The sequence below is a fragment of the Leucoraja erinacea genome, chromosome 5, assembly GCF_028641065.1.
Source record: "Leucoraja erinacea ecotype New England chromosome 5, Leri_hhj_1, whole genome shotgun sequence".
NCBI lineage: Eukaryota > Metazoa > Chordata > Chondrichthyes > Rajiformes > Rajidae > Leucoraja > Leucoraja erinaceus.
The window spans coordinates 32,662,099-32,687,669 of NC_073381.1; the positions used below are offsets into that span (position 1 = coordinate 32,662,099).

The 25,571-nt window shown below is 40.9% G+C and overlaps 1 protein-coding gene across 1 annotated transcript in view; it reads right to left on the bottom strand.

Annotated features, from left to right (window-relative positions):
* Positions 1–25,571, bottom strand: part of nbas (NBAS subunit of NRZ tethering complex) — a 253,972-nt gene that overhangs the window by 220,171 nt on the left and 8,230 nt on the right. Inside the window, exons 2-12 of the mRNA XM_055635330.1 lie at positions 24,175–24,223; positions 21,910–21,946; positions 18,593–18,670; positions 16,609–16,656; positions 14,879–14,922; positions 13,227–13,360; positions 11,246–11,379; positions 9,745–9,843; positions 8,286–8,424; positions 5,736–5,798; positions 3,023–3,151 (exon numbers count right to left, since the gene is read on the bottom strand). Of these exons, the coding sequence (XP_055491305.1) occupies positions 3,023–3,151; positions 5,736–5,798; positions 8,286–8,424; positions 9,745–9,843; positions 11,246–11,379; positions 13,227–13,360; positions 14,879–14,922; positions 16,609–16,656; positions 18,593–18,670; positions 21,910–21,946; positions 24,175–24,223 (954 nt within the window). The remainder of the gene's footprint in view (positions 1–3,022; positions 3,152–5,735; positions 5,799–8,285; positions 8,425–9,744; positions 9,844–11,245; positions 11,380–13,226; positions 13,361–14,878; positions 14,923–16,608; positions 16,657–18,592; positions 18,671–21,909; positions 21,947–24,174; positions 24,224–25,571) is intronic.

Here is a 25,571-nt window from a genome sequence, read left to right on the forward strand (position 1 = left end):
CTGATTAACTAATGTACGTCATCAGTTGGTGTTATATTGCAGAAATAATAGAATCCCAAACACCAACAAAATAATATTCATATACCTCAACATTTTGGCTGTTTTACAACATAAAAATTTCCACTGAAAATTAATAGTAAATGTAGTTTGAATAAATTGTCCAGATCTCAGAACAAAACTAATTCACCACCAATAGCAGACAAAGGAATGATGTTGTATACATTTCTTGATCAAGATTGTGTCAGAACCCTTCATCAGAATGAATATTAATCATCTTCTGTCTTCATTGGTGCCAAATGCTTTTGGTACACATTTCCAGCACCTTCAGCACGTGGGTTTTCATCATAAACAGCACGGATTTTTCAAAGCCGGGTGCACTTACAGCTTCAGCAGATTAATCAACCCAGAGGTCAGAGTTATGCAGCCACCCCAAAAGATTTGTGCAGTCGTGCCTGGACCCAAGCCTGAAATTGTCTGTTACCCTTTTGACCTGCCCTGTTATCAAAGGCCATTGAAGTATTTTAAACAAAAATAAACCACTTATCCAAGCTCCACATTGTCGGCACCCCATTCAAATGAAGTGGGATCTGTATCAGCCAGCCCTGGTGAAAAGCTCAAGAGCCTGATACATAGTTCATCCATTCCCTCATCTCTGCACATCAGCAGTCCTCTGCTGGGTACAATGGCATGTCCAGCAATGGTCTGTTACTTCTTTGTTCCACCCAATAGGTGGGGACATCAAGGAATTATGGAACTGTGTACCAAACCTGCCAATGTTAGGTGGGAGGCAAGATTCAATTGCCTTCTGAGCAATATCGGCCAAGGCTCAGCAAACGCAATGATGGTGACATTCAGATGGCAATGAATAAGCCAAAAGGAATTCAGAAAAGATACACCAGCTAATGTTTTCTATGCAAAAGTAACTTGTTCAATTCAGTTTAATTGATAAGGTTTAAGGAAAAAATAACCAATTGTTAATTGCCAAGGACAACATGCTCAGTTAGCTCAGACATGTGTGTGTTTGTGAAATTCATGCATTTGATAAGATATTGGGATCAACTGTCTGGGCAATTGACACAGTTTGTATGCAGATAAAGGAACAGTTTAAGTACCTTGGACAGAATCAGACTAAGGATAAGCCTGCTTTAGGTATATGTACCACAAGTAGGGATTAACGGGTCCCTTTCAGAATGGCAGCCAGTGACTAGTGGGGTACCGCAAGGCTCGGTGCTGGGACCGCAGCTATTTACAATATACATCAATGATTTGGATGAAAGGATTCAAAGTAACATTAGCAAATTTGCAGATGACACAAAGCTGGGTGGCAGTGTGAACTGTGAGGAGGATGCTATGAGAATGCAGGGTGACTTGGACAGGTTGGGGGAGTGGGCAGATGCATGGCAGATTAAGTTTAATGCGGATACATGTGAGGTTATCCACTTTGGTAGCAAAAACAGGAAGGCTGATCACTATCTAAATGGAGTCAAGTTGGGAAAAGGGGAAGTACAACGGGATCTGGGGGTCCTTGTACATCAGTCTATGAAAGTAAGCATGCAGGTACAGCAGGCAGTGATGAAAATGAATGGCATGTTGGCCTTTATAACAAGAGGAATCGAATATAGGAGCAAAGAGGTCCTTTTGCAGTTGTACAGAGCCCTAGTGAGACCACACCTGGAGTATTGTGTGCAGTTTTGGTCCCCTAATTTAAGGAAGGACATTCTTGCTATTGAGGGAGTGCAGGGTAGGTTTACAAGGTTAATTCCCAGGATGGCGGGACTGTCATATGCTGAGAGAATGGAGCAGCTGGGCTTGTACACTCTGCACTGTAGAAGGATGAGAGGGAATCTCATTGAAACATATAAGATTGTTAAGGGCTTGGACACGCTAGAGGCAGGAAACATGTTCCTGATGTTGGGGGAATCCAGAACCAGGGGTACAGTTTAAGAATAAGGAGCAAGCCATTTAGAACGGAGACGAGGAAACACTTTTTCTCACAGAGAGTGGTGAGTCTGTGGAATTCTCTGCCTCAGAGGGTGGTGGAGACAGGTTCTCTGGATGCTTTCAAGAGGGAGCTAGATAGGGCTCTTAAAAATAGCGGACTCAGGGGATATGGGGAGAAAGCAGGAATGGGGTACTGATAGGGGACGATCAGCCATGATCACATTGAATGGTTGATATGACTCGAAGGGCTGAATGGCCTACTCCTGCACCTATTGTCTATTGTCTATACTCGCCTCCAATTCATGAATTAAAAACGAGTGTGAACAAAATTTAATACGAGTTATGAATGCTTACCAGCCCCTTGGCTAGGATACAAATAGCATGGAGGTGTAAATATAAAAAGAATCAGTGCTTTAAACTTCCTGTAAGAGATTCTGCATACCTCTGCATGCATTATTTTCACTGGAGATCATTGTTGAGCCTTGAGACAGTAATATAACAACATAATCAAGTAATTGTAACTACATTAGTGTCACAATGAAAGATTGCAAATTTCAAAACCCAGCACCATGGCTCAGTTTATTGAAGATGCTGCCTGACAACTTCAGCAACAGGTTCAATCCCAAGCTTTGATGCACATGGAGTATCCATATCCGTTGCATGACCATGTGGACTTCATCCAAGTGCTCTTCCCAAATCCCAGACCTGTGGGCTGATCGGTAAGCGGTAACATTTGGAAGAAGCGAGAAAGTTGTGGAGAAAATTGGGAGTGGAATGGGGTACCAAGCACAGATATGATCTCCTTCTCTGTTGTGAAGAAATATAAGCATGTGTTACCCTGTCTGCTTCAAACATTCTTCTCCACAATTTAACTTAGCAGAATGAAAATAACCAATATTTCAATTGCCTGAAAACAAAGCTCTTTTGAAACACAGCTTCAAATACATACAAAAGAGAATTCTAAATCTCTCAACTTAAATATCTTTTCAGACACAAAAGTCCAAATTTCTTTCTCCTTTTGGTTAAAAGCAATACATTATGGAAGTACATTTCTTTTTCATCCATATTAAAAATAAATAACCTGCAATTCCTGTCTCCATTCTTTTTGATGCCTCAAAGAAGGTATTTCCCATAAACTCAGTTGACCAGAGAGATGGATGGCTGCCAGGAGTGTTCCGTCAGGAGATAAACTCATTTTGAAAACACCATCCTGCAAAATAGGATCCAAGAGGCAAAATATCATTACACTACCCCACATCAATCGAAAGACTTTCTGTAGAAGTACATTTACCTTTTGCTTTGTATTAGCATGTCCTCAATATTACTGTTAGTTTTACTAAATTGTTAAATATAAAAGCAACCCAGAATTGAATTCTGATGACAACACGAGCAGTCAGTAAGTTGGTTTGAAAAAAAATATGAAGTTATATATGATTTAATTGTGGTCAACAAGACGACCTGCAAAGCTTTATAGTCACGATTAGCAAGCTGCAAATAGAATAAAACAAAGCTTTATCAACATTTAAATTGAATGGAAAAAACAACCAGGCAGTTTGTCAACATCTGCCTTGATACTTAAAGGTAAATAATATTACAGAATTTTCTATTACTTAAGCTATAATCATCTGATCCTTAAAGGCCAATCACACTACTAAACATAAAATAAATTGTCATTAATCCGTGAATATACGACTGAAACTGTACAAAAATGGTAATATTGTCCAATGTTTGTGGTCAACAGTGAATGAAGTGTAGTCCCTGCCCTTTGTAAAAGACAGACTATCGGCTGACTAGATCTCACCGTCTCCATCTCAGGAGACAGAGATCTGGTCCAAACCCACTGACACCCATAGCTATCTAGACGACACTTCTTCCCACCCTGTTTCCTGTAAAGACTCTATCCCCTACTCCCAATTTCTCCATCTACACCTCAACTGTGCCCAGGATGAGGTGTTCCATACCAGGTCATCTGAGATGTTCTCATTCTTTAGGGAACGGGCGTTCCCCTCTTTCATTATAGATGAAGCTCTCACTTAGGTCTCCCGGATATGTCCGTCGACCCACCCATGCGCCCGCTCACCTTTACAATCAGTTTTGAGTTTGTGTTCAACCATTGTATTGTTCAAGAAATTAAATAAAAGGAAACCATATTTTTAAAAATTGATCTGGTTTGTCAGTCAAGACAAATCTATTTTTTTCTAGATGTAGTGTCATTTCTGTAATCCACATCTTCACTGAGGGGACTATTGTCTTTTCCAAAGTTTAAGCATACATTTTTTTGCTGATATTAGACTGTAATCAAGAAGGCGTCTTTGAAATACTGTTAATTTGCCTCTGATATTCCCAGTATTATCAGTTTTGGGTCTGATTCCAGTGGAATTTTCAGTGTTTTAGAGGTAACATTAAAGACCTCCGTCCAAGAAATTTATATTTTTGTACAGAATACCAAAGTATGGGTTAAGGTGGCTTCTGGAGAATGACATTTGTCACAAAGGGGGGGAAACACTGGTGACAATCTTGCACAATTTGGTCTTTGAGTAATATAGCCTGTGCAGTATTTTAAACTGTATCAGGCAGTGTCTGGCATTTAAAGAGCAATGATGTATGTATTGTCGGCTTTCGTCCATATATCTTTGGAGATGTGTTGACCCATCTCATCCTCCCATGAACGCCTATAAATCTCAGATGATGGAGTGTCGATGTTTTGGTGGGCATTGTAAATGTGGGATATCAACTTCTCTGTATCTGCATGTCTATTCAAACATTCATCGAGTATGTCTGGACCTACAGAGGAGCAGTATTGTATATATGTTCTCACGTAATCCCTAACTTGGAGCTATCTGAAAAAGTTATTAGTGTTCAGCTCATATTTCTCCTGCAATTCTTGAAAGGAGGAAAGAGTCCCCTTCTGATAAAGGTCTCCCACAGTATTGATTCCCTGATTCTTCCATTGAACAAAAACCACATCTGGGGTAGAAGGTTTGAAAGAGGGATTATTTGCAAAGGGGAGAAGGAGACATGTTTCTCAGTTTGAGACTGAGTTTCAACTGTTTCCAGATACGGATAGTACTGTGTATTATCGGGTTATGCTCATACGTTGACTTATTCAGAGAAATTGGAGACAGGACAATTGAGCCTATACAGAATGGCAAGCAATCTTCCCTTTCCATTTTTAGCCAGTTTGCCTGTTGGTATGAATCATCCAGCCAGAAAATTATAGTTTTAATATTGGTTGCCCAATAGTAAAAGAGAAAGTTAGGTAAGGCTAGTCCTCCATTCTCTTTGGATTTGCACAAATGTCCTTTGTGTATTCAGTGACTTTTATAGTCCCAGATGAAATTAGTGACAATAGAATCAATTTTTTTTTTTTTTAACTTTTGGGAAAATATATCGGTAATGACTAGAATAAGCATGGAAGTTGCGGGAGAAATAGGCAGTGTTTTCCGAAATTGAATATACAAATGGAGTTTAGTAATTAATGATGGGAAATTTGTTTTCAACAAAAGGGAATATTTTCTGGTAACATTAACTCCGAGGTATTTTCAGTAATGATTCCAAAGGGAAACTGTTGGAGCTGGGTGACGTCTTGATCTTTTATTGGCATAATTTGAATCTGAATCTGAATCTGGGGATAATTTCACTTTTGTTCCAATTGATTATATAGCCAGAAAGGTTCTAATGGTCTGGTAAAATAGCATTCATTGTTTTGTTATTTTTTCTAATTGAAAACCAAAAACAACTGAAGTTCCCTTGACCCAGCAGCCTAAACAACCACATTTTCCATACAATCTTACCAGCTCTGGTTGCCGTCGCCAGAAGGGTCGAACATTAAGCATCCGTAATAAAGATCTTTGACACTGCCAGCAAAGCACAAGATGCATGTTAGTTGAAAGTATAAATATGATTTTTATGATATTGACATTTTGAGAACCTTTTTATTTCTGCAATAGTTGATTTAAGCGTAATCATATGATCATAACATGCAAGAGCAGAATTAGGCCATTCCGCCCATTGAGTTTGCTCTGGTATCAGAGTTTGTAATAATGTGTTTGTCTACATCCATGCATGGAGGCACGCGAGGCGAGGAAGCTCATGTTACACATGTCCTGCACTTATGTTTCATTTACACTGAATAATCCTAGGCCAGGCCCGAGGGGAAAATAAATGCACTAATACATGCAATACATGCTGTTCATAGACTACAGTTCAGCCTTCAACACGATAGTCCCCACCAGACTGGCCGGGAAGCTAATGGAATTGGGGCTCAACACCTCCCCGTGTGCCTGGGTCCTGGACTTTCTCACCGCCAGGCCCCAGGTAGTCAAGATGGGAGGGAATACATCGAAGTCCCTCACCCTGAGCACAGGATCGCCCCAGGGTTGCGTCCTCAGCCCCCTATTGTACTCCCTGTACACACATGACTGTGTGGCTAGGTTCAGCTCCAACTCAATAATTAAGTTTGCTGATGACACTGTGGTGGTGGGCCTGATCTCAGACAACGACGAGAAGGCCTACCGGGAGGAGGTGGCTGATCTAGCACTCTGGTGCCAGGATAACAGCCTCCTCTTGAACATCAAAAAAACAAAGGAGCTGATCATGGACTTTAGGAGAGCACATCATCCGAGGACGTACACTCCATTGAGGATAAATGGGGATCCTGTGGATAGGGTGAACTGTTTTAAATATCTGGGAGTCCACATCTCCGAGGATATGACATGGGCATCACACGCCTCAGCACTCGCGAGTAAGGCAAGGCAGCGCCTTTACCACCTCGGGCAATTGAGGAAATTCAGAGTGTCTCCGAGGATCCTCCAGTGCTTCTACGCAGCGGCGGTGGAAAGCATCTTGTCCGGAAATATTACCATCTGGTTTGGGAATTGCTCTGCCAAGGACAAGAAGGCTCTGCAGAGTAGTGCGTTCGGCCGAACGCACTATGGGAACTTCACTCGCCCCCCTGCAGGAACTATACAACAGGAGGTGCAACTCCAGAGCAAATAAAATCATGGGAGACCCCTTCCACCCCTGCAACGGACTGTTCCAGCTGCTACGGTCAGGCAAACGCCTCCATTGCCATGCGGTGAGAACGGAGAGGTTGAGAAGGAGTTTCTTCCCAGAGGCCATTCGGACTGTAAATGCCTATCTCACCAGGGACTAACTCTACTGAACGTTTTTCCTTCCATTATTTATTATGCAAAAGAATATGTGTGTTATGATTGTGTTTATAATTTGTTTGGTTGTTTGGTTGTTTGTCTTTTGCACAAAAGTCCGCGAGCATTGCCACTTTCATTTCACTGCACATCTCGTATGTGTATGTGACAAATAAACGTGACTTGACTTGACATGATGCTAAACATTTCTATGAACTGAAGGGGTCCGATATGGAAATGTTTTCATCCAGAAGTTATTACTGAGAGGATGGCCAGATTAGCGTCATATTTCTATTTTTATTACCTAGATGACTTAATTGGTATAGTTATGAAGCATTTATTTGACCTTCACAATACTGCCTTTTTATGAACAGTGGATCCCCAGCAAGGTACCTTTTTAGTACTGGGCGGCAGCACAGTGGAGCAGCTGGTAGAGCTGCTGACTAACAGCTCCAGAAACCTGGGTTCAATCCCGACAATGGGCCCCGTCTGACTAGTTTTTCAGATTGTCTGCCTGCTCTACGGCTTTTTCTCTGGATGCTCCGGTTTCCTCCAACATTCCAAAGATGTGTGGGCTGGTAGGTTAATTGTTCACTATAAATAGTCCCTCATGTATAGACAAGTGGTAGAATCTGGGGGTGGAGGGATTTGATTAAAATGGCGGGAGAATAAAATAGGATTAACGTAGGATTAGTGCAAATAATGGTCAGCATGGACTCAGTGCGCGGAAAGACCCGTTTCCATGCTTTATCACTAACTAAAGTGAATATTACAGAGGAGCAAGTTAAACTGAACAATGTCCTATATCTTACTGCATATATGAAAACCATGGAAGTTGGTGAGGAATGATGGCTTTGCTGTATTAGTAATACTGTTTACTGTAGTAAATAATAGTCTGTAATAATACTGATTAGTTTCAAGTGCAAAGAAAAATTTTAAATGGGATTTGAAATTCTTGGGACAGATTAGGAACTGCATAATTTCAAAACCATTTTTTGAAGAACAGTCAATTATATTCAATAGGTCTTAATTACAACAGATAGCCCATTAAATTCAGTTAGTTAACTTCAATGTTCTCTAAATTCTGATATGAAGTTCAAACACTAGTTTCACATACAATTATTAATCAAACCAAAACTGATTATGCAAAAAATTATCACTAACAGAAATTAACAGAAAAAAAAAATTTCTACTTACAGCACCAACATCATCCTCGCAGTTGGTGACCTGTTTGTAATATGGTGCAGCAGAAAGAACACGCCAAGATGTTATTCCATAGCTCTTGGCTTTTGAAACTTTTTCTTCTTTGATTTCATAGCCTCCAACCAGCAGCAGCCTTTAATAATATAAATTATGCACTGAATAGAGTTTAAGATCATTTCATGTAAGTGGAAGATGAAAACGTTAAATACCGCTATTTATTATTTTGCTATTCATTCATTATTGTATTTCAAATAATTAAAATATTGTGTCTCAGTTCTATAGTAAATTAGTAATGGATTTATAATAATCATTTTGAATTATTTGGTTGTATTGCACAGGTACGTTTTCTCCCCTATGTTAAAATCACAGAGGAAAAATAAACTAATATTTTATTGATCTTTGGAGTTTTGTTAAAATTCAATCAACTGGATTTCAAGATTTTGCAAGAGTACAAATTTCATGTCTTTGGAACAATTTGATTCAAAGATCTTCTACTACCTCCACTCCCACTCCTCCCTGGATATCTTTCAAATTGCAGTTGCAATAGTTGAGTGCAAGACAGTGCAACCTTGATGCTTCGACTTCCAAACACTGTATCATATTCATGAGCCCCAGTTTATAACTATTTAAATTGAGGTGTAAAATTCAAACATATCAAAAATAAAATTGCCCTGCACCACAAATAATGTAAATTGTGAACAGGTCTGTTCAGCACATGTACTTAAAAAAGGAACAGGAAAATTAAATATTCCCACGTAAGGGCTAAAGGAATTACTGTTGGGGCTAAAGGAATCAAGGGATATGGGGGGAAAAGCAGGAACGGGGTACTGATTTCAGACGATCAGCCATGATCATATTGAATGGTGGTGCTGGCTCGAATGGCCGAATGCCCTACTCCTGCACCTATTTTTCTATGTTTTTATGTAAAAGTGATTGATCATGCCTCACACTTAATGATTTAATTAATTTCACATCCTAGCAACAATTTGATATGCTTCTAGAAACAAAAGTCCAAAATAAAATCAAAGCAAAACATTCTTAATGCTGTGAACATTTACTTTAAGTGAGTCAGTTAACCATTTATCCAAATATTTACATATTAAAGTCAGGTCATTCATCTGTGCATCAGAACCCCCCCCCCCAAAAAAAAACCCACTATACCCACATTAGATGGGGTAGTCTTGAGGTTGTTAATACAGTTTATAATACAGTCAATAATATTCCAATATGGTTGTGTGCTTTATTGCAACTGAACGCGTGCATAGAATTGAAGATGACCATTATACAAAAGTCATTCTAGCCAATCTATACATTAATTGTGAAACAAATAGAGATCCAAAAATTAGATAAGAAAAGGGCGCATCACATATGTTCAAAATTAAGTTATTTATTGTTATATATCAAATAATCTGTAAGAATATTACAATTAAGAAAAAAACAAAACTAAGTTTACCTGTGACCAGAATGATAGATCACTGTTATAACACCATGAGAATAATGGTTGTTAAAGCTGAAGCTGTGTTTTTCTTGAACACCTTGATTGGTTCCAACACTGCAGAGGAGGAACAAAGACCCAAGAATTACAATTTTTAGAGGTTTCTATAAAGCAGCTTGGATTTTTACATAAAAACTAGAGGGGCGATATCAATGCTTTGAATGAACGCATCAAGTGCATTATATCCAGCTTTCAGGTTTGGTGATGATACAAAGTAAGATTGTACAGTCGGCTGTCAGGAGGTTGGTTGCATGGATGATTCAGGCGAACATATACAAGTGAGATCATCCACTTTTGTAGAAAAAGAGAAACAGACTAAATTTTTGAAATGCTGAAAAACTGAAAGATGTTGATGTCCAAGGTAATCTGGGTGTCTTTCGTCATTAATCACAGAAAGTTAATATGCAGTTTAATTAAGCAAATAAAAAGCAAATATGGCCTTTAATGCAAGAGGAATTGTATACAATAATATTCTTCTTGCTATGGTTTTTGGGCATTGGCGAGTCTGCATCTTGAATATTGTGTATAGGTCTGAGAAAGGAGAAACTTGTCATAGAAAATGTATTGCAAATGATTACAATGGTGACATTCAACACCAGAATGTAGTGCCAGAGATTCAGCAGACATGGGGCAAGATCCCTGGTGTTTATAGGAATGAAGGGAGATCTCATGGAAACATGTAAAGTCCATACAGGGCACGCAAGGGCAGATGCAGAATGTATCTATATTTTCGCTAGGATATCCACAACCAGGTGTTGTAGCATTTAATAAGGGTTTGGGCATTCAAGATAAAGAGAAAAAACATCTTGACCTGGAGGGGAGTGAATACATACAATTCTCAAAAAATCCTGTAGAGTTGGAAGGGGTTCAAGTACTGAATATATGCAAGGTAAAAATACTTTTACATATCAAGGGAATAGAAGGAATGCAGGAAAGAGGCTCCAAGGTAAAAGACTAGCCACACTCTTACTGGATTGCAGGGCAAGCACGCAAAATCAATTTTTCTACTCCTAAGCATTAATAATCTATTTGCTGCCTCCACTGAATGTGCTCAGAACACAATACTTACACATAGCATGAAATTAGTGGCTACTGAAAAAAAATTACCAAGTAGCATGGCAAATGCTGCAAAGGTTAATAATTCAGCTACTTTCATTTCAATTCCGTATTAACTAATTGCACAATCACAAAAGCTACAGCATATTAAAACCAGGACTATTTAATATAAGAAGTACCTGTGTTAAACTATCCATTGATATTTTGAATTTGTATACCAATTATAAATGCGTGGACCTGCCATCACCAAAAGGAAGCACTTGTTTTGGAAATAAATTTATTCTCTGAACATACAAATTTGGCAGTTAGATACACGTGATTGGTGGATGTACAGTGAAATTTATACATCTAGCGGGATGAGCAGCAAAATAGTATAGCCCAACGTTAAATGTATATATCTTACCTGACCAAATAACTTTTCAGCTGACCGCGATAGTTGACAACCAGAAGCTCTGCTGAATACCGAATACAGTCAGTGGACTCCAGGAAAATTAACCCTGCCACAGCATGGCTGAGGTCACCTGCAGAGCTCGTAGTCTTTAAAGCATTTGAAAAATAGGTCATTTTTAAGTTATGCATGGAATTCATGACTCAAAAAATATGCTCCTCCCAAATTTATTATAACACATTCTGAAGACTTCCGATTTAATTTAAAACAGTCGCAGTCTATCCATAAAATATATTGATACATAAAATTCATATCAACTCTAGAAATCGTGAAACAATTTTTCAATGCGCTATGGTTTTTCCAATCACTGCCTTATCTTGCCATCAATTTTATTCCCACTTTGAAATAGTCTGAGTCATAGTGTGGAAAGGGGCCTTTGACCTACATGCTGCATCTACACTAGTCCCACCTGCCTTCATTTGGTCCATATCCTTTCAAGTCTATCCTATCCTTGCACCCATCCAAATGTTTTGTATATTGGCTCTTGATTCCCCAACTCTGGCTAAAAGTGCATTTACCCTATCTATTCCTCTTGCACACCTCTACAAGATCACGCCTCATCCGCCTGCGCTCCAAGGAATAGAATTCTAGCCTGCTCAACGGCTATCTGTACCACAGGCCCTTGAGTCCTGGCAGCATCCCCATAAATCTTATTTGCACCATTTCCAGCTTAACAACTTCACTCGTATAACAGGGCAACTAAAACTGAACATAATACTCTAATTATGGCCTCACCAATGTCTTGTATATCTGTAACATGAACTACCAACATCTTTGCTCAATATTCTGATTGATGAAGGCCAATGTAAGCTATTGATGAAAGCTTTTCTTGACCACCCTATCTGCCTTTTGTAGCATTTTCAAGATAATTACACTTGGTCATAGTGATTTAGAGCAGAATAATCGGGGTGGCCTGCCCTCCATTTGAAAATTGGGAATAGAGTCAGTCATGCAGCAGGGAAACAGGCTCTTGACTCATTGAATCCACATTGACCATCAAGCACCCATTCATACCAATTTTTATGTATTCCCTCCACATACCCATCAACTTATTGAGTATTAAAAGTACTGTGTTCAGTTCTGACACTGTGTTATAGGTAAGATGTTGTCAAGCTGGAAAGGGTGCAGAGAAGATTTACGAGGATGTTGCCAGGACTAGAAGGTCTCAGCTATAGGGAGAGGTCGAGTAGTCTGGGACTCTATTCCTTGGTGTGCAGGGGGACAAGGGGTGATCTTATAGAGGTGTATAAGATCATGAGAGGATTAGATCGGGTAGATGCACAGAGTCTCATGCCCAGAGTAGGTAAATCGAAGGCAAGAGACTCTGTGCATCTACCCGATCTAAGGTGTAGATTCAAGGTGAAGGGGAAAAGATTTAAAAGGAATCTGAGGGATACATTTTTCACACAAAGGGTGATGGGTGTATGGAACAAGCTGCCAGAGGAGGTAGCTGAGGCAGGGACTATTGCAACATTTAAGAAGCAGTTAGACAGGTACATGGATAGGACAGGTGTGGAGGGATATGGACCAAATGCAAGCAGGAGGGACAAGTGTAGCTGGGACATATTGGCCAGTGTGACAAGTTGGGGCGAAGAGTCTGTTTCCACACTGTATCACTATGACTCTAACTGCCCCCTGATTCTACCACTCACCTTCATACCAGGGACAATTTACAGTGGTCAATCAATCCCGAGGTCTTTGTGACGTGGCAGCAAAATGCAGTCCCCAGTTAAAGAGAAGATGAAAACTCCAAATACCTGAACTGCTCATTGTTTTAAAATTAATGTTGCACATCTTCAATTGTCAAAATACTTTAACTTGCACTTTGTTCAGCGAAACCCGTCGCCTTTAATATTCCAGACAATGGCTGTGCATAACTAGTAAAATGTATAACTTCAAATGAAAACATGTTTTAGAATATAAATATCAGTATTACCGGTAATATTATGAAAAGTTCATTCCCCATCGAGTCAAACACCCTCACTGTGCCTGTGCTTTCAGCATAAGCCAACAATGTACAATCTTGACTCCATGTCACACGTCTCCATTGAGGGTAGGGATCCTTCGGAACTGAGCATGGAAAACAACAACAGTAGCTAACTTGAAGACACAAGAGACTGCTATTGCTGGAATCTTGAGCAAATTACAAAGTGCTGGAGGAACTCAGCAGGTCAGGCAGCATCTCTGGAGGGAAATGGACAGATAATCATTTTGGACATCTGTCATATCTGTCAAAGTGTGGCACAGTGGCACAGCAGCAGATTTGCTGCCTTGCAGCGCCAGCGACCCAGATTCGATCCTGGCCAAGGGTGTTGCCTATATGAGTTTGTACATTCTCCCCGTGACCGTGTGGGTTTTCTGCAGGTGCTCCAATTTCCTCCCACACGCCAATGACGTGCAAGTTTGTAGGTTAATTGGTTTCTGTAGATTCTAAAATGTCCCTAGTGTGTATGATAGTGCTAGTGAATGGGATGATCGCTGGTCAGCGGGGACTTGGTGCGCCAAAGGGACTGTTTCCTGCTGTATCTCTGAGCTAAACTAAACCCATTTGGTAATTGACAGATAGGAAAGGTCAGGAGCCTTCTACAGGCAGAGTTCCTCCAGCACTTTTTTTTTAATTACAGTTGCCAGCTTGTCAACTTTAATAATAAATGACCATTATTATTTGTTTATCAAATTTGTGTCCCAATAACACAAAAGCTTTCATTTTTGTTACCTCGTGAAATATTGCTGAACGAATTATTAACCATTTCTAACAGGATCAATTCTACAGTGCTGTTATTGGTTTGAAATATCTAGAAGTATTAACTTTCCTTTTGACTCTACTATGGTAATGTCCCTCTGCGTACAGCACAAAAATATCTGCAGGACACATGAACAAAACTGAGATTATCCAGATCCAGCTTGCAAAAGTTAGCTTGTTGAAGGTTATTAGCAAAGCATATGGACGAGTTACTCTGCCACAGCATTATCGAGAATATATTGATATTATTAAAATACACTACATACAATATAACCTGTAACCCTCCTCGCCGCCAACTAAATACCAATCACAACTAATTAATAACTTTTGGAGCTGAAAAATATCTTTCAGCACTTACTTTTGAATAACTCCCCCCACCCCCAACACCTGGCCTCGTGCCCTCCATCTAACTACATCCCATGTCTATCCCTCTTTACTACATTATGTTTTTGATTCAGATATTGTTCTATTATCAGTTGGTCATCTGGAAGCATTTGAATAAATCTCAAACACCTCAGCTTCCTCATTAAACTGGATCTGGGCAATCTTCAATCTTAAATAAAATTCTAGCAATAACACAGACAATATTGATTAGTTAAGTGTAGTGTGCAATGGAGTATGCTTAAAAAAAATTTAAAATGCAGGATGCAAGAATGATTTTCATGAGTTTGTGAAGCTTCAGATTTAGCTAGAGGTCAGCCTAATTTCATTGTCCTGTTTTACTGGACTATTGTAGTAAATACGGACATTGATGACCACAAATGCAGGGAAAGGTAACAAGTAAATCTCAACTTTAGCCAAAAGGAATTTTGAACCATAGAAATGAAGATTTGCAGGTGTGTTACCTATACATTTTCCAATGACAGAGCCAAATTCATCTTTTGCGGATCTGCAAAATAATGCAACAATTAGGAAATAAGCAACCTCATTTTTTTTGGTTCCTTTGGGAACCCAAAAGTTTGTAAAAAACATGCAAAAAGACAGATGAAAATTAACTTTCCAGTGCAGAGATCTGTTTATCAGGCCATGACTCATTATTACACACTCTTCCACATTAAGTTAGTTGATCTCTAACATGGGCACAAGACCCAGAACGCAGCCGCCCGACGACTCCTGGTATCACCCACACCATATAACAAATCCGCACGGCAGGCCATCTCGGCCCTACATCCACTCAAATTTTTTTCAGCCTGCCTCAAACCAAACCCTCCATTCCCCTCCCATCCATATGCCACTGGGAGCTCATTCCACACTGCTACCACTCTCAGCGTAAAGAAGTTCCCCCTCATATTACCCCTATACTTCTGTCCCTTAATTCTGAAGTCATGTCCTCTTGTTTGAATCTTCCCTATTCTCAAAGGGAAAAGCTTGTCCACATCAACTCTGTCTATCCCTCTCATCATTATAAAGACCTCTATCAGGTCCCCCCTTAACCTTCTGCGCTCCAGAGAATAAAGACCTAACTTATTCAACTCCCCCTACCAATCCTCAAAATCGGTCCCCTCAAATCCCTCCACCATCTGGCCCCCCATCTCACTGACCTCCTCATCAACCGGTCTCCTCTCCATCAACAAGTCCAACCTCCGCAGTTTTGGGGACAGAGCCTTCTCCAGGGCAGCTCCCAGGCTCTGGAACTACCTCCCCCAACTGATCCGCAATTCCGTGTCCCTCACCATCTTCCAGTCCCGCCTCAAGACCCATCTCTTCACCTCTGCCTATCCTTAGCCCCACGTCCCCCTCCCTTTTCATCTGTGCTTGAATTGCCTCATATTGTGTTTTGAATTGAATTCTGTCTTTAATTTGTGTACTAGTCATGTCTCTACTATTTATTTCATTCCGCTTACATGTTTTTCCTCTACTTGCTAAATTTTTTGTAAGGTATCCTTGAGACTCTTGAAAGGCGCCCATAAATAACATTTATTATTATTATTATTCAGCATACCCAGAAGGAAATAAAATGGACAAAATGAAAACAAATCAGATTCTCACTTCCAAGTAACCTCTGTTGAAATTTCACACGTGGGCTTTGGACAAGAATAATGTACAAGTTGCCTTTGATATCTCACGTGGGGAAAGCCAACAGCATTCACAGACTATGGTCAGTTGCACAAGGTACTCAGGACAATGCCCGGAAGCAAAACCTTTAATGAGTACCTTAGAACAGAAGCCAAAACTAAATGTTGAAGAGTGAAGTAAGTAAATTTAGTAAGTTGCTTTTCTGCTCCAACCAATCATTTCTTTAGGTTGCATCAGTTGTCTCCACTCTCCCACATACCTGATCAATAGATATTCTGAGCTTCCATTCAAGGGATGGAACACAATGAATTAATGGTGCTGTTAAGAATTGGAGCCTAGCTAGTGCCCAGATATGCAAAAGGACTAATTATATCCAGAATGGAAAAGGCTGTTTGTAGCATTAGCAATGCCACAGACTAGCTCATTAGTTCCTGTGCTGTTAACAGTACACCACATACAAGTCGAAAAAACAGACTCTGCCTACAGCTACCAAGCAATCATTAAAAAAAATGAAATATGGATACAAGAACCAGAATATACTTTGGGTATGATACAGTACCTGATCTCAATGCACTGGTCTTGAACAACAGCAAGCAATTTTCCATTACTGTGCAAAAACAGATAATATATTAGTGTCAAGCTTTCACCCAAAGAAACTGAAACAAAATTTTAATGTTGAGTTCTAACAATTTCTACCAATAGTGTATTATTTGATGAAACATCAGAAATATTAATCAAAGTTCTCAATTACAAAACAATAACAGTTTCATGAAATAATTAAAAAGGAATTTAAAAGAACATTAATCTAATCTTGCCAATAAACATATCCAATAGGGCTTTTAAGCCATTAATTAGTAAATGCCTGCCTAAATGAAAGACCAAAGACAACCCATTGTCACTGTTAACCAAATTAAAGCAACATGAAAAAAGCCAAAAGTTCCTAATGTGGTGTAAGTATTTGGTTGTATACTTTATTTACAATCAGCTTAAGCTTGATTACTTATAATTTAATTTATGATTTATGGTATTTCATAGGAAACAACAACCAACAACAACAATTGAGATTTGGACTATAATTCATTAAATGAGTCAAAGAAATTCTACCATTCATTAGCATATATTGCAGCCACATGCAGTAACGCAAAAAGAGAGAAATATCCATCAGAGGTACTGCTCCGGAGCAATGTTTTTAAAGAACAATAAATAAGTGTTTACTATTTGCACAACAGGCACAAACATATCATTTCCAAACATTTAGTCAATTTAATACTTAGCAATCTACTATTCTCTCTGACTGAACAGATTAAACATAATGTTCAAAGGTACACAAAAAACCTGTAGAAACTCAGCGGGTGCAGCAGCATCTATGGAGCGAAGGAAATAGGCAACGTTTCGGGCCGAAACCCTTCTTCAGACTGATGGGGGGGGGGGGGGGGGGGGGGGGGGGGGGGGGGGGGGGGGGAGAAGAAAGGAAAAAGGAGGAGGAGCCCAAGGGCTGGGGGATGGGAGGAGACAGCAGGAGGGCTGAGGAAGGGGAGGAGACAGCAAGGACTAACAAAATTGGGAGAATTCAATGTTCATGCCCCCAGGATGCAGACTACCCAAGCAGAATACAAGGTGCTGTTCCTCCAATTTCCGGTGTTGCTCGCTCTGGCCATGGAGAAGACCCAGGACAGAGATGTCGGATGGGGTTGTGGGAAAGGGAGTTTAAGTGCTGAGCCACCGGGAGGTCAGGTTGGTTATTGCGGACTGAGCGGAGGTGTTCGGCGAAACAATCGCCCAACCTCCACTTGGTCTCACGGATATAGATCTGCTGACATCTAGAGCAGCGGATGCAATAGATGAGGTTGGAGGAGATGCAGGTAAATCTCTGTCACACCTGGAACGACTGCTTGGGTCCTTGAACGGAGTCGAGGGGGGAGGTAAAGGGACAAGTGTTGCATCTCTTGCGGTTGCAAGGGAAAGTTCCCGGGGAGGGGGTGGTACGGGAGGGAAGGGAAGAATTGACAAGGGAGTTATGGAGGTAGCGGTCTTTGCGGAAGGCAGACATGGGGGGAGATGGGAAGATGTGGCGAGTGGTGGGGTCACGTTGGAGGTGGCGAAACTGACGGAGGATTACTTGTTGTATGTGACAGCTGGTGGGGTGAAAGGTGAGGACTAGAGGGACTCTGCCCTTGTTGCGAGTGGAGGGGATGGGGAGAGAGAGCAGTGTTGCGGGGTATGGAAGAGACTCTGGTGCGAGACTCATCTATGGTGGAGGAGGGGAACCCCCGTTCCCTGAAGAATGAGGACATTTCAGATGCCCTGGTGTGGAACGCCTCATCCTGGGAGCAGATGCGGCGTAGACGGAGGAATTGGGAGTCAGGGATGAAGTCCTTACAGGAAGCAGGGTGGGAAGAAACAAAATGTTCACATGTGTAATCAGCAAGATATTATTTCTGAGGGCTACTAAAGATAGCTAAAATTGAAACCAAGAATATTATGGCATCATTTTCCAAGGATACTCAAATCTATAAATACATTTTGCCAACATGTTTAATTACCTGGTTACAACAAGTTGCCAGTTGATCTGTTTACTAACCAGCTGGAAAAAACTATGCGACAGCAAAGACGTGGAAGAGCTGCAGGACAAAATTCAGAATAGTAACATAAAAAAAGTTTCAAGTGTGCAAAGAATTATCATATTAAACACAAAATGATATAATAGAACTTTATTTATCCCAGGATAGATAAAATGATGGAATAACTCAGTGGGACAGGCAGCACCTCTGGATAGAAGGAATGGGAGACATTTCATAATCGTAACCATAAGCATAATCATATTTTATTAACCAAGTATGTTTTGCAACATACGAGGAATTTCATTTGCCATACAGTAATACCAATAAAAAGCAACAGAACACAAAATATATTTTAACATAAACATCCACCACAGTGACTCCTCCACATTCCTCACTCTGATGGAAGGCGAAAAAAAGTTCAATCTCTTCCCTTCTTTTTTCTCCCACAGTCGGGGGCCTCGAGCCTTCCGTTGACGGGCCATCTTGACTCCCATAGCCGGTGGCGTTTGGGCCCTCGCATTGGGGTGATCAAGCTCCCGCATTGGGGGGGGGGGGATCTCAGCTCCCCCGAGCCAGGCGATCTAACCCCGGAGTCGAAACCTTATGCATTGTTTGGAGCTCCCGACATCTATGGTCTCTACCCGAGAATGCGAGCTCCTCGATGGTGAAAACCGCAGGCCGCTGTTGGAGCGTCGATCCTAGGCAAGGGATCGGGTACAAAGGTAAGTCCACACCCCCGTGGTGGGGCTCAAAGTCCAGTCTCAAGCAAGGCCTCCAGCTCCAAGAGGTTGGGCTGCAGAGCGACCGGAGACATGATCCGGAAAACAATCATATCCCCGCAAGGTAAGAGATTGAAAACAAGTTTCCCCAGACCCCCTCCCCCACTCAGCAAACCAGAGAACATTAACACAAACTTTTAAAACATAGTAAAAACAACAAAAAAAGGACAAAAAACCATCGGCGCCGCCACCTAGTCTGCCCCTGAAACAGGGTCTCGACGCCAAACATCACCCATTCCTTCCATCCAGAGATGCTGCTTGTCCTGCTGAGTTACTCCAACATTTTGTGTCTCTCTTCGGTGTAAATCATCTGTAGTTCCTTTCTTCATAATAAACACTTTATTGGTGCAAAGGTATGTAATAAGGAACTGACAATTGACATTAGGGCTTAAAAAAAACAAAACAAATGGCCACAGGAGGTCAACGGGTCTGCCAGTATCTTGGGAGGGAATCGACAGACGACATTTCAAGTCAGGAGATAGATACAAAAGCTAGAGTAACTCAGCGGATCAGAAAGTATTTCTGGAAAAAACCCAATAGGTGGAGTTATGGGTCAAGACCCTTCTTAGGCTCATGTTGTCGACCTCCCCATGGTGAGCCCTGTCGTCTGACCTCAGTCAGGCCAACGACAACAAACAGAGACAGCAGCAGCATTGCAGCTTGGCGCCATGTGCCCTTTTTAAGGCAGGCACCTATGGATGTCGAACCGGATGGCATCACCCTGCTGCAGACTTCTGCTACCTCAAACGCAAGAAACAGAGAAACATAGAAAATAGGTGCAGGAGTAGGCCATTCAGCCCTTCGAGCCTGCACCGTCATTCAATATAATAATGGCTGATCATCCAACTCAGTATCCTGTAACTGCCTTCTCTCCATACCCCCTGATCCCTTTAGCCACAAGGGCCACATCTAACTCCCTCTTAAATATAGCCAATGAACTGGCCTCAACTACCTTCTGTGGCAGAGAATTCCACAGATTCACCACTCTCTGTGTGAAAAAAACTTTTCTCATCTCAGTCCTAAAAGACTTCCCCCTTATCCTAAAACTGTGACCCCTTGTTCTGGACTTCCCCAACATCGGGAACAATCTTCCTGTATCTAGCCTGTCCAACCCCGTAAGAATTGTATACGTTTCTATAAGATCCAGGATAAGAAGAAGAAGTTCTGACCCGCTGAGTTACTCCAGCTCTTTGTGCCTATCTTTGGCTTAAACCAGCGAGAGGCGAGGACAGCACAAAGCCTGGCAAGCGATGGGTAGATATGGGTAGGGTAATATTGCCAGATGGGTGGAGAGAGTGTTAAAGGCTAGTTACAAAATGATACAAGGGCATCGGATAATGGAAGAAGGAGGGGAATGTAAAATTGGAGAGGAGATATGGGTGGAATGGAACATGGGGGGGGGGGGGGGGGGGGGGAGAAAGAGTGGATAAGAGGAAATATGGGACATGAGAGGGGTGGGACATTAACCCAACAATGAGCAGAAAAGAAAAGGTGACAAGGTTAGTGGGAGAAATGGGTACGCAATGCGGTACATGGAAAGGGGGGGGGGGGGGGGGGGGAGGGGGGGGGGGGGAAAGAAGGAAAGGTGTGGAGAGAAGAATTACTTGTAATTGGAGAATTCAATGTTCATGACATTGAATTGCAAGCTATGCAAGCAGAATATGAAGCACCATTCTTGCAGTTATTGTGTGGCCTCGCTGGCAGTGGAGGAGACCAAGGAAAGAAAGGTCATCAATGTAAAGGAGGCCTCATCAGGAGCAACAGCAGCAATTGGAAAAGTTGGAAGAGATGCAATTGAACATCTGCTCCACCTGGAAGGACTGCTGTAGTTCCAGGATCTAAGCGAGATAGGTGGTGTAGAGACATGTGTTCCACCTCCTGCAGTTGCAGGAGATAGTGACCGAGGAACAAGCAGACTGGGTGGGAAGTGACATGCGAAGCAAGGAGTTGCAGAGAGTGTGATTTCTGCAGAAAGCGGTGAGATGGGAAGACGTGACTGGTGGTGGGACCTCGTTGAAGTGTTGGAGAATGATGTGTTGAATGAGTAGACTGGTAGAGCGAATGGCAAAGACCAGGGAAACTCTATCCTTGTTCCATTGGGGGAGTAGAAGTCTGAGACAGAGGAGATATGGATGATGGCTCCATCCACAACAGCGGGAGGAAACAACATTTACTGAAGAAAGAACACATCTCAAATGTCCTAGAGTGTAAAGCCTCAAGTTGGGAGCAGAAGAGCAAAGATGGATAAATTGAGGCAAAGGGATTGCATCCTTGCAGGATAGGAGGAGGTGCAGTCAAGGTAGCTGTGCTTAAAACCTTTGGAAATGGAATACAAAATAGAAAGATTCTCCAACACAAACAAATATAACTTACTGTGACAGATTACACAGACGAGAAATTCTCGCGATTGATTTAAGAAAATAACTTTTATAATCAATATTATCGTGAAATAGCTCAAACTAACAAATTCATCCCTTCCCACCAAAACAAAACTGAAAGGAAAATAACAGCTGTAATTACCTGTATCCAACATACTCAAGTGCAAAATTGAAGGGAGCTGAATAGGGAAAAAGTTTCAACATTACTGAGAGAAATTATTAACAAAGTTAATTGTTTAAATTTAAAGGTAAGAAGGCTGTTATTATTTTGCAAGTTTAAGCATAAAGCACCAATTTATTTACTCAAGACTATTTTAATGCAGCGTAACAAATATGTTCTCAGTTGAAAAAGCACCAGAGCTGTGCATCTCAAAATATGTACGTAGAATCAACTACCTTTTATTTAAGGATATCAATATCCCTTTTTTCAAGCCCAATTTGCAAACTACAAATATTACATAAGGCGTCTCTAAAATTTAAAGACAGGATATCTTAATAATGTAAGGAGAAGTTTACCAAAAATATACAAAGTGCTAGAGTAACTCAGCAAGTCAGGCAGCATCTCTGGAGGACATGGATATCTGATGAATGTTGATTAAAATAAAATAAATATGCTAGAATACAAGTGAGAATTCATTAGCTCTTAATTAAAACAATGCCATGGGATCTACTGTGCCTGTCTGATTTAACATATGTTATGAAAAGTTAATTCCAATAGTGTAATACTCCCTAACCAATGCAGCAGAGTCAGACCCTCGTTTTGGAATGGGACTTCAATCTTCAAATTCAGGAAAATACTATATGGAAGCCCTTATCCCTCGAAATCTGTCCTATCCAGGTACCTGTCCAATTGTTACTTAAAAGTTGCGAGTCCCTGTCTCAATTACAACTTCTGACAGTTTGTTCTTTACACCCTTAAAAGTTACCCCTTACATCATATTCAATCTTTTCCCCTTCATCTTAAACCTATGTCCTCTGGTCCTCGATTCCCCTACTATGAACTAGAGACTGTGCGTATCTACCCGATCTAATCTTCTCATGATTTTATACAATTCTATAAGATCACCCATCACCTTCCTGTGCTCCAAGGAACAGTCCCAGCCTACTCAACCTCTCTCTATAGCGCAGACCCACGAGTCATGGCAACATCCTTGTAAATGTTTTCTGTACTCTTTCCAGCTTCATAGAATCATTCCTACAACATGGTGCCCAGAACTGAACACAGTATTCTAAATGCGGTCTTACCAACGACATATATAACTGCAATGTTACCTCCCAGCTTCAAAACTCAATACTCTGACTGATGAAGGCCAACGTGCCAAAAGCCTTCTTGATCACCTACGACCACCTTTCAAGGACGTATGCACCTGCACTCCTATATCCCACTGCTCTACAACACTCCCGGAGCCCCACCATTCACTGAGCAGGTCATGCCCAGGTTGGACTTCACAAAATGCAACATCTCACATATCTCGGTATTAAATTCCATCAACCATTCCTCAGCCAACCTGGCCAACCAATCAAGATCCTGCTGCAATTTTTCACAACCATCTTCATGATCTGGAATACAAACTTTGGTATCTGCAAACTTGCCATGCATATTCTCATCAAAAACATTGATATAGATTTCAAACAGTAACGGGCCGAGCATCCAACCCGGAGGCACACCACTAGTCACAGACATCCAGTCCAAGAAGCAACCTTTGCTTCCTTCCACAGAGCCAATTTTATATCCATTCAGCTATCTCTCCCTAGATTCCCACATCTGTTTTAATCTCTGGCTTTTGTTCCAACCATCTCCCTATCAACCCCTCCTCTCCCACCCCCTCCCTCACCAGTGTTCACCTGTGACTTTCCACACTTTGTCCTGCCTCTCTTCTCTCCCAGCTATCCTCCTCGTCCTTCAATTAGTCTGAAGAAAGATCCCGATCTGAACGTTGCCTATCCATGTTCTCCAGAGATGCTGCCTGACCTGTTGAGTTACTCCAGCACTTTTTTGTCTCCGTATTTTTGTAAAGCAGCATCTGCAGTTCTTATTTCTATTAAGCCATTCACAACAGAAAACAACTTTCTGATAACATGATCCATCAAATCCCTAGTAGTAGCAGACAAAGAAAAAAAGTAAAAAATATATTCTAGAAATAAAATTAACTTTACACTGGGGGAACAGAAGTTAAATACATGGTCTCCAAGAACACCAAAAATACCAAACTGATAAAATTCCCAGTTCAAAAAATTCACTTGTCTTGCACAATGAAAATATTCATGTTGTTAGTATAATAAATGTCGTAAGTAACACTCATTTTAATTTATTTCATCTTTGAAAACACATCTCTAAAAAAATGGGTTTGAAATTTACTCCAGGCTGACTGACATTTGTATCTTGCAAATTTCAAACATAACTCACCAGAAATAGTCTTTGCAATAACAGACCCACATTCTCGATTGCCTCTAGGCTGTGACAAATTAAAACAAGAAATTAAATTCCAGATTACAACACAATATGTTCATATACACTGCTTAAAAATTATGTTATTTAATGGCTTACAGTATTATAACATCAACACCATATCATATAAATCAACTATTTGCGTAAATTGAAATAATTTACTTCAATGATCCCGTAAAGATAATGCGGTCAAAATTGTGGAAAGGGGTTTAACACTGAAATGGAATTTGTATTCAGACTTCTTTATTGCAGATTAAGGAATGTGTCTGAAAAAGAACAATTGTTTTAATTTTAGATTTGGAATTTCAGTTCAGGAAATATACAATAGTTTAGGCCTTACAATATGGTCCCAAACATTTCAGCCAACTAACTAATTTCATAAAGCGCTGTGAAAATAAAACCTCAGAGTAACTAACATGTTGGCATGGATAGAAGATCTGCTGTTTAGCTAAAAAGACTGCAGACATAAAGAGTCTTTCTATTATCGGCAAGATGCAAGGCAGGAAGTGCAAGACCAACTGTTGCACCTCCTGCAGTTGAAGGCAAGTACCAAGGGTCGAGAAGGAATGGCAGGCAGGGGGTCGCAGAAGAAGCGATCCGGTGTGGGCATCCATGGTTAATATGAGACAGTGGAGGGCAGTGAATTAGAACCCACATCATCCCTTCACTTCTCCCTGATCTCCCTATCACCTTCCTTACATATCAGATTCCAACAGGTAGCCTTGGTGTATCATCCACCTGGCTGTCTCTCCCTTAACCCTCCAACCTACCAGGATCCATTTGCCTTTTTTTGTATGCCTCCATGTAAAACCCACGTACCACCATCTCCCACACTTCTCCCTCCTTTCCCTGGTTTGATCAACCCATTAGATTGAAACAAGAGGACACAAACAATCTTCCTGATATAGTAATGGCCAGAGGATCTGGGGTGACAGAGGAACTGAAGGAAATCCACATTAGGCAGGAAATGGTGTTGGATAGACTGATGGGACTGAAGGCTGATAAATCCCCAGAGTCTGATGGTCTGCATCCCAGGGTACATAAGGAAGTGGATCTAGAAATCGTGGATGCATTGGTGATAATTTTCCAATGTTCTATAGACACAGGATCAGTTCCTGTGGATTGGAGGGTAGCTAATGTTATCCCACGTTTTAAGAAAGGCAAGAGAGAGAAAACAGGGAATTATAGATCTGTTAGCCTGACATCGGTGGTGGGGAAGATGCCGGAGTCAATTATAAAAGATGAGATAGCCCAAAATTTGGATAGCAGTAACAGGATTGGTACGAGTCAGCATGGATTTACGAAGGGGAAATCATGCTGGACTAATCTTCTGGAATTTTTTGAAGATGTAACTA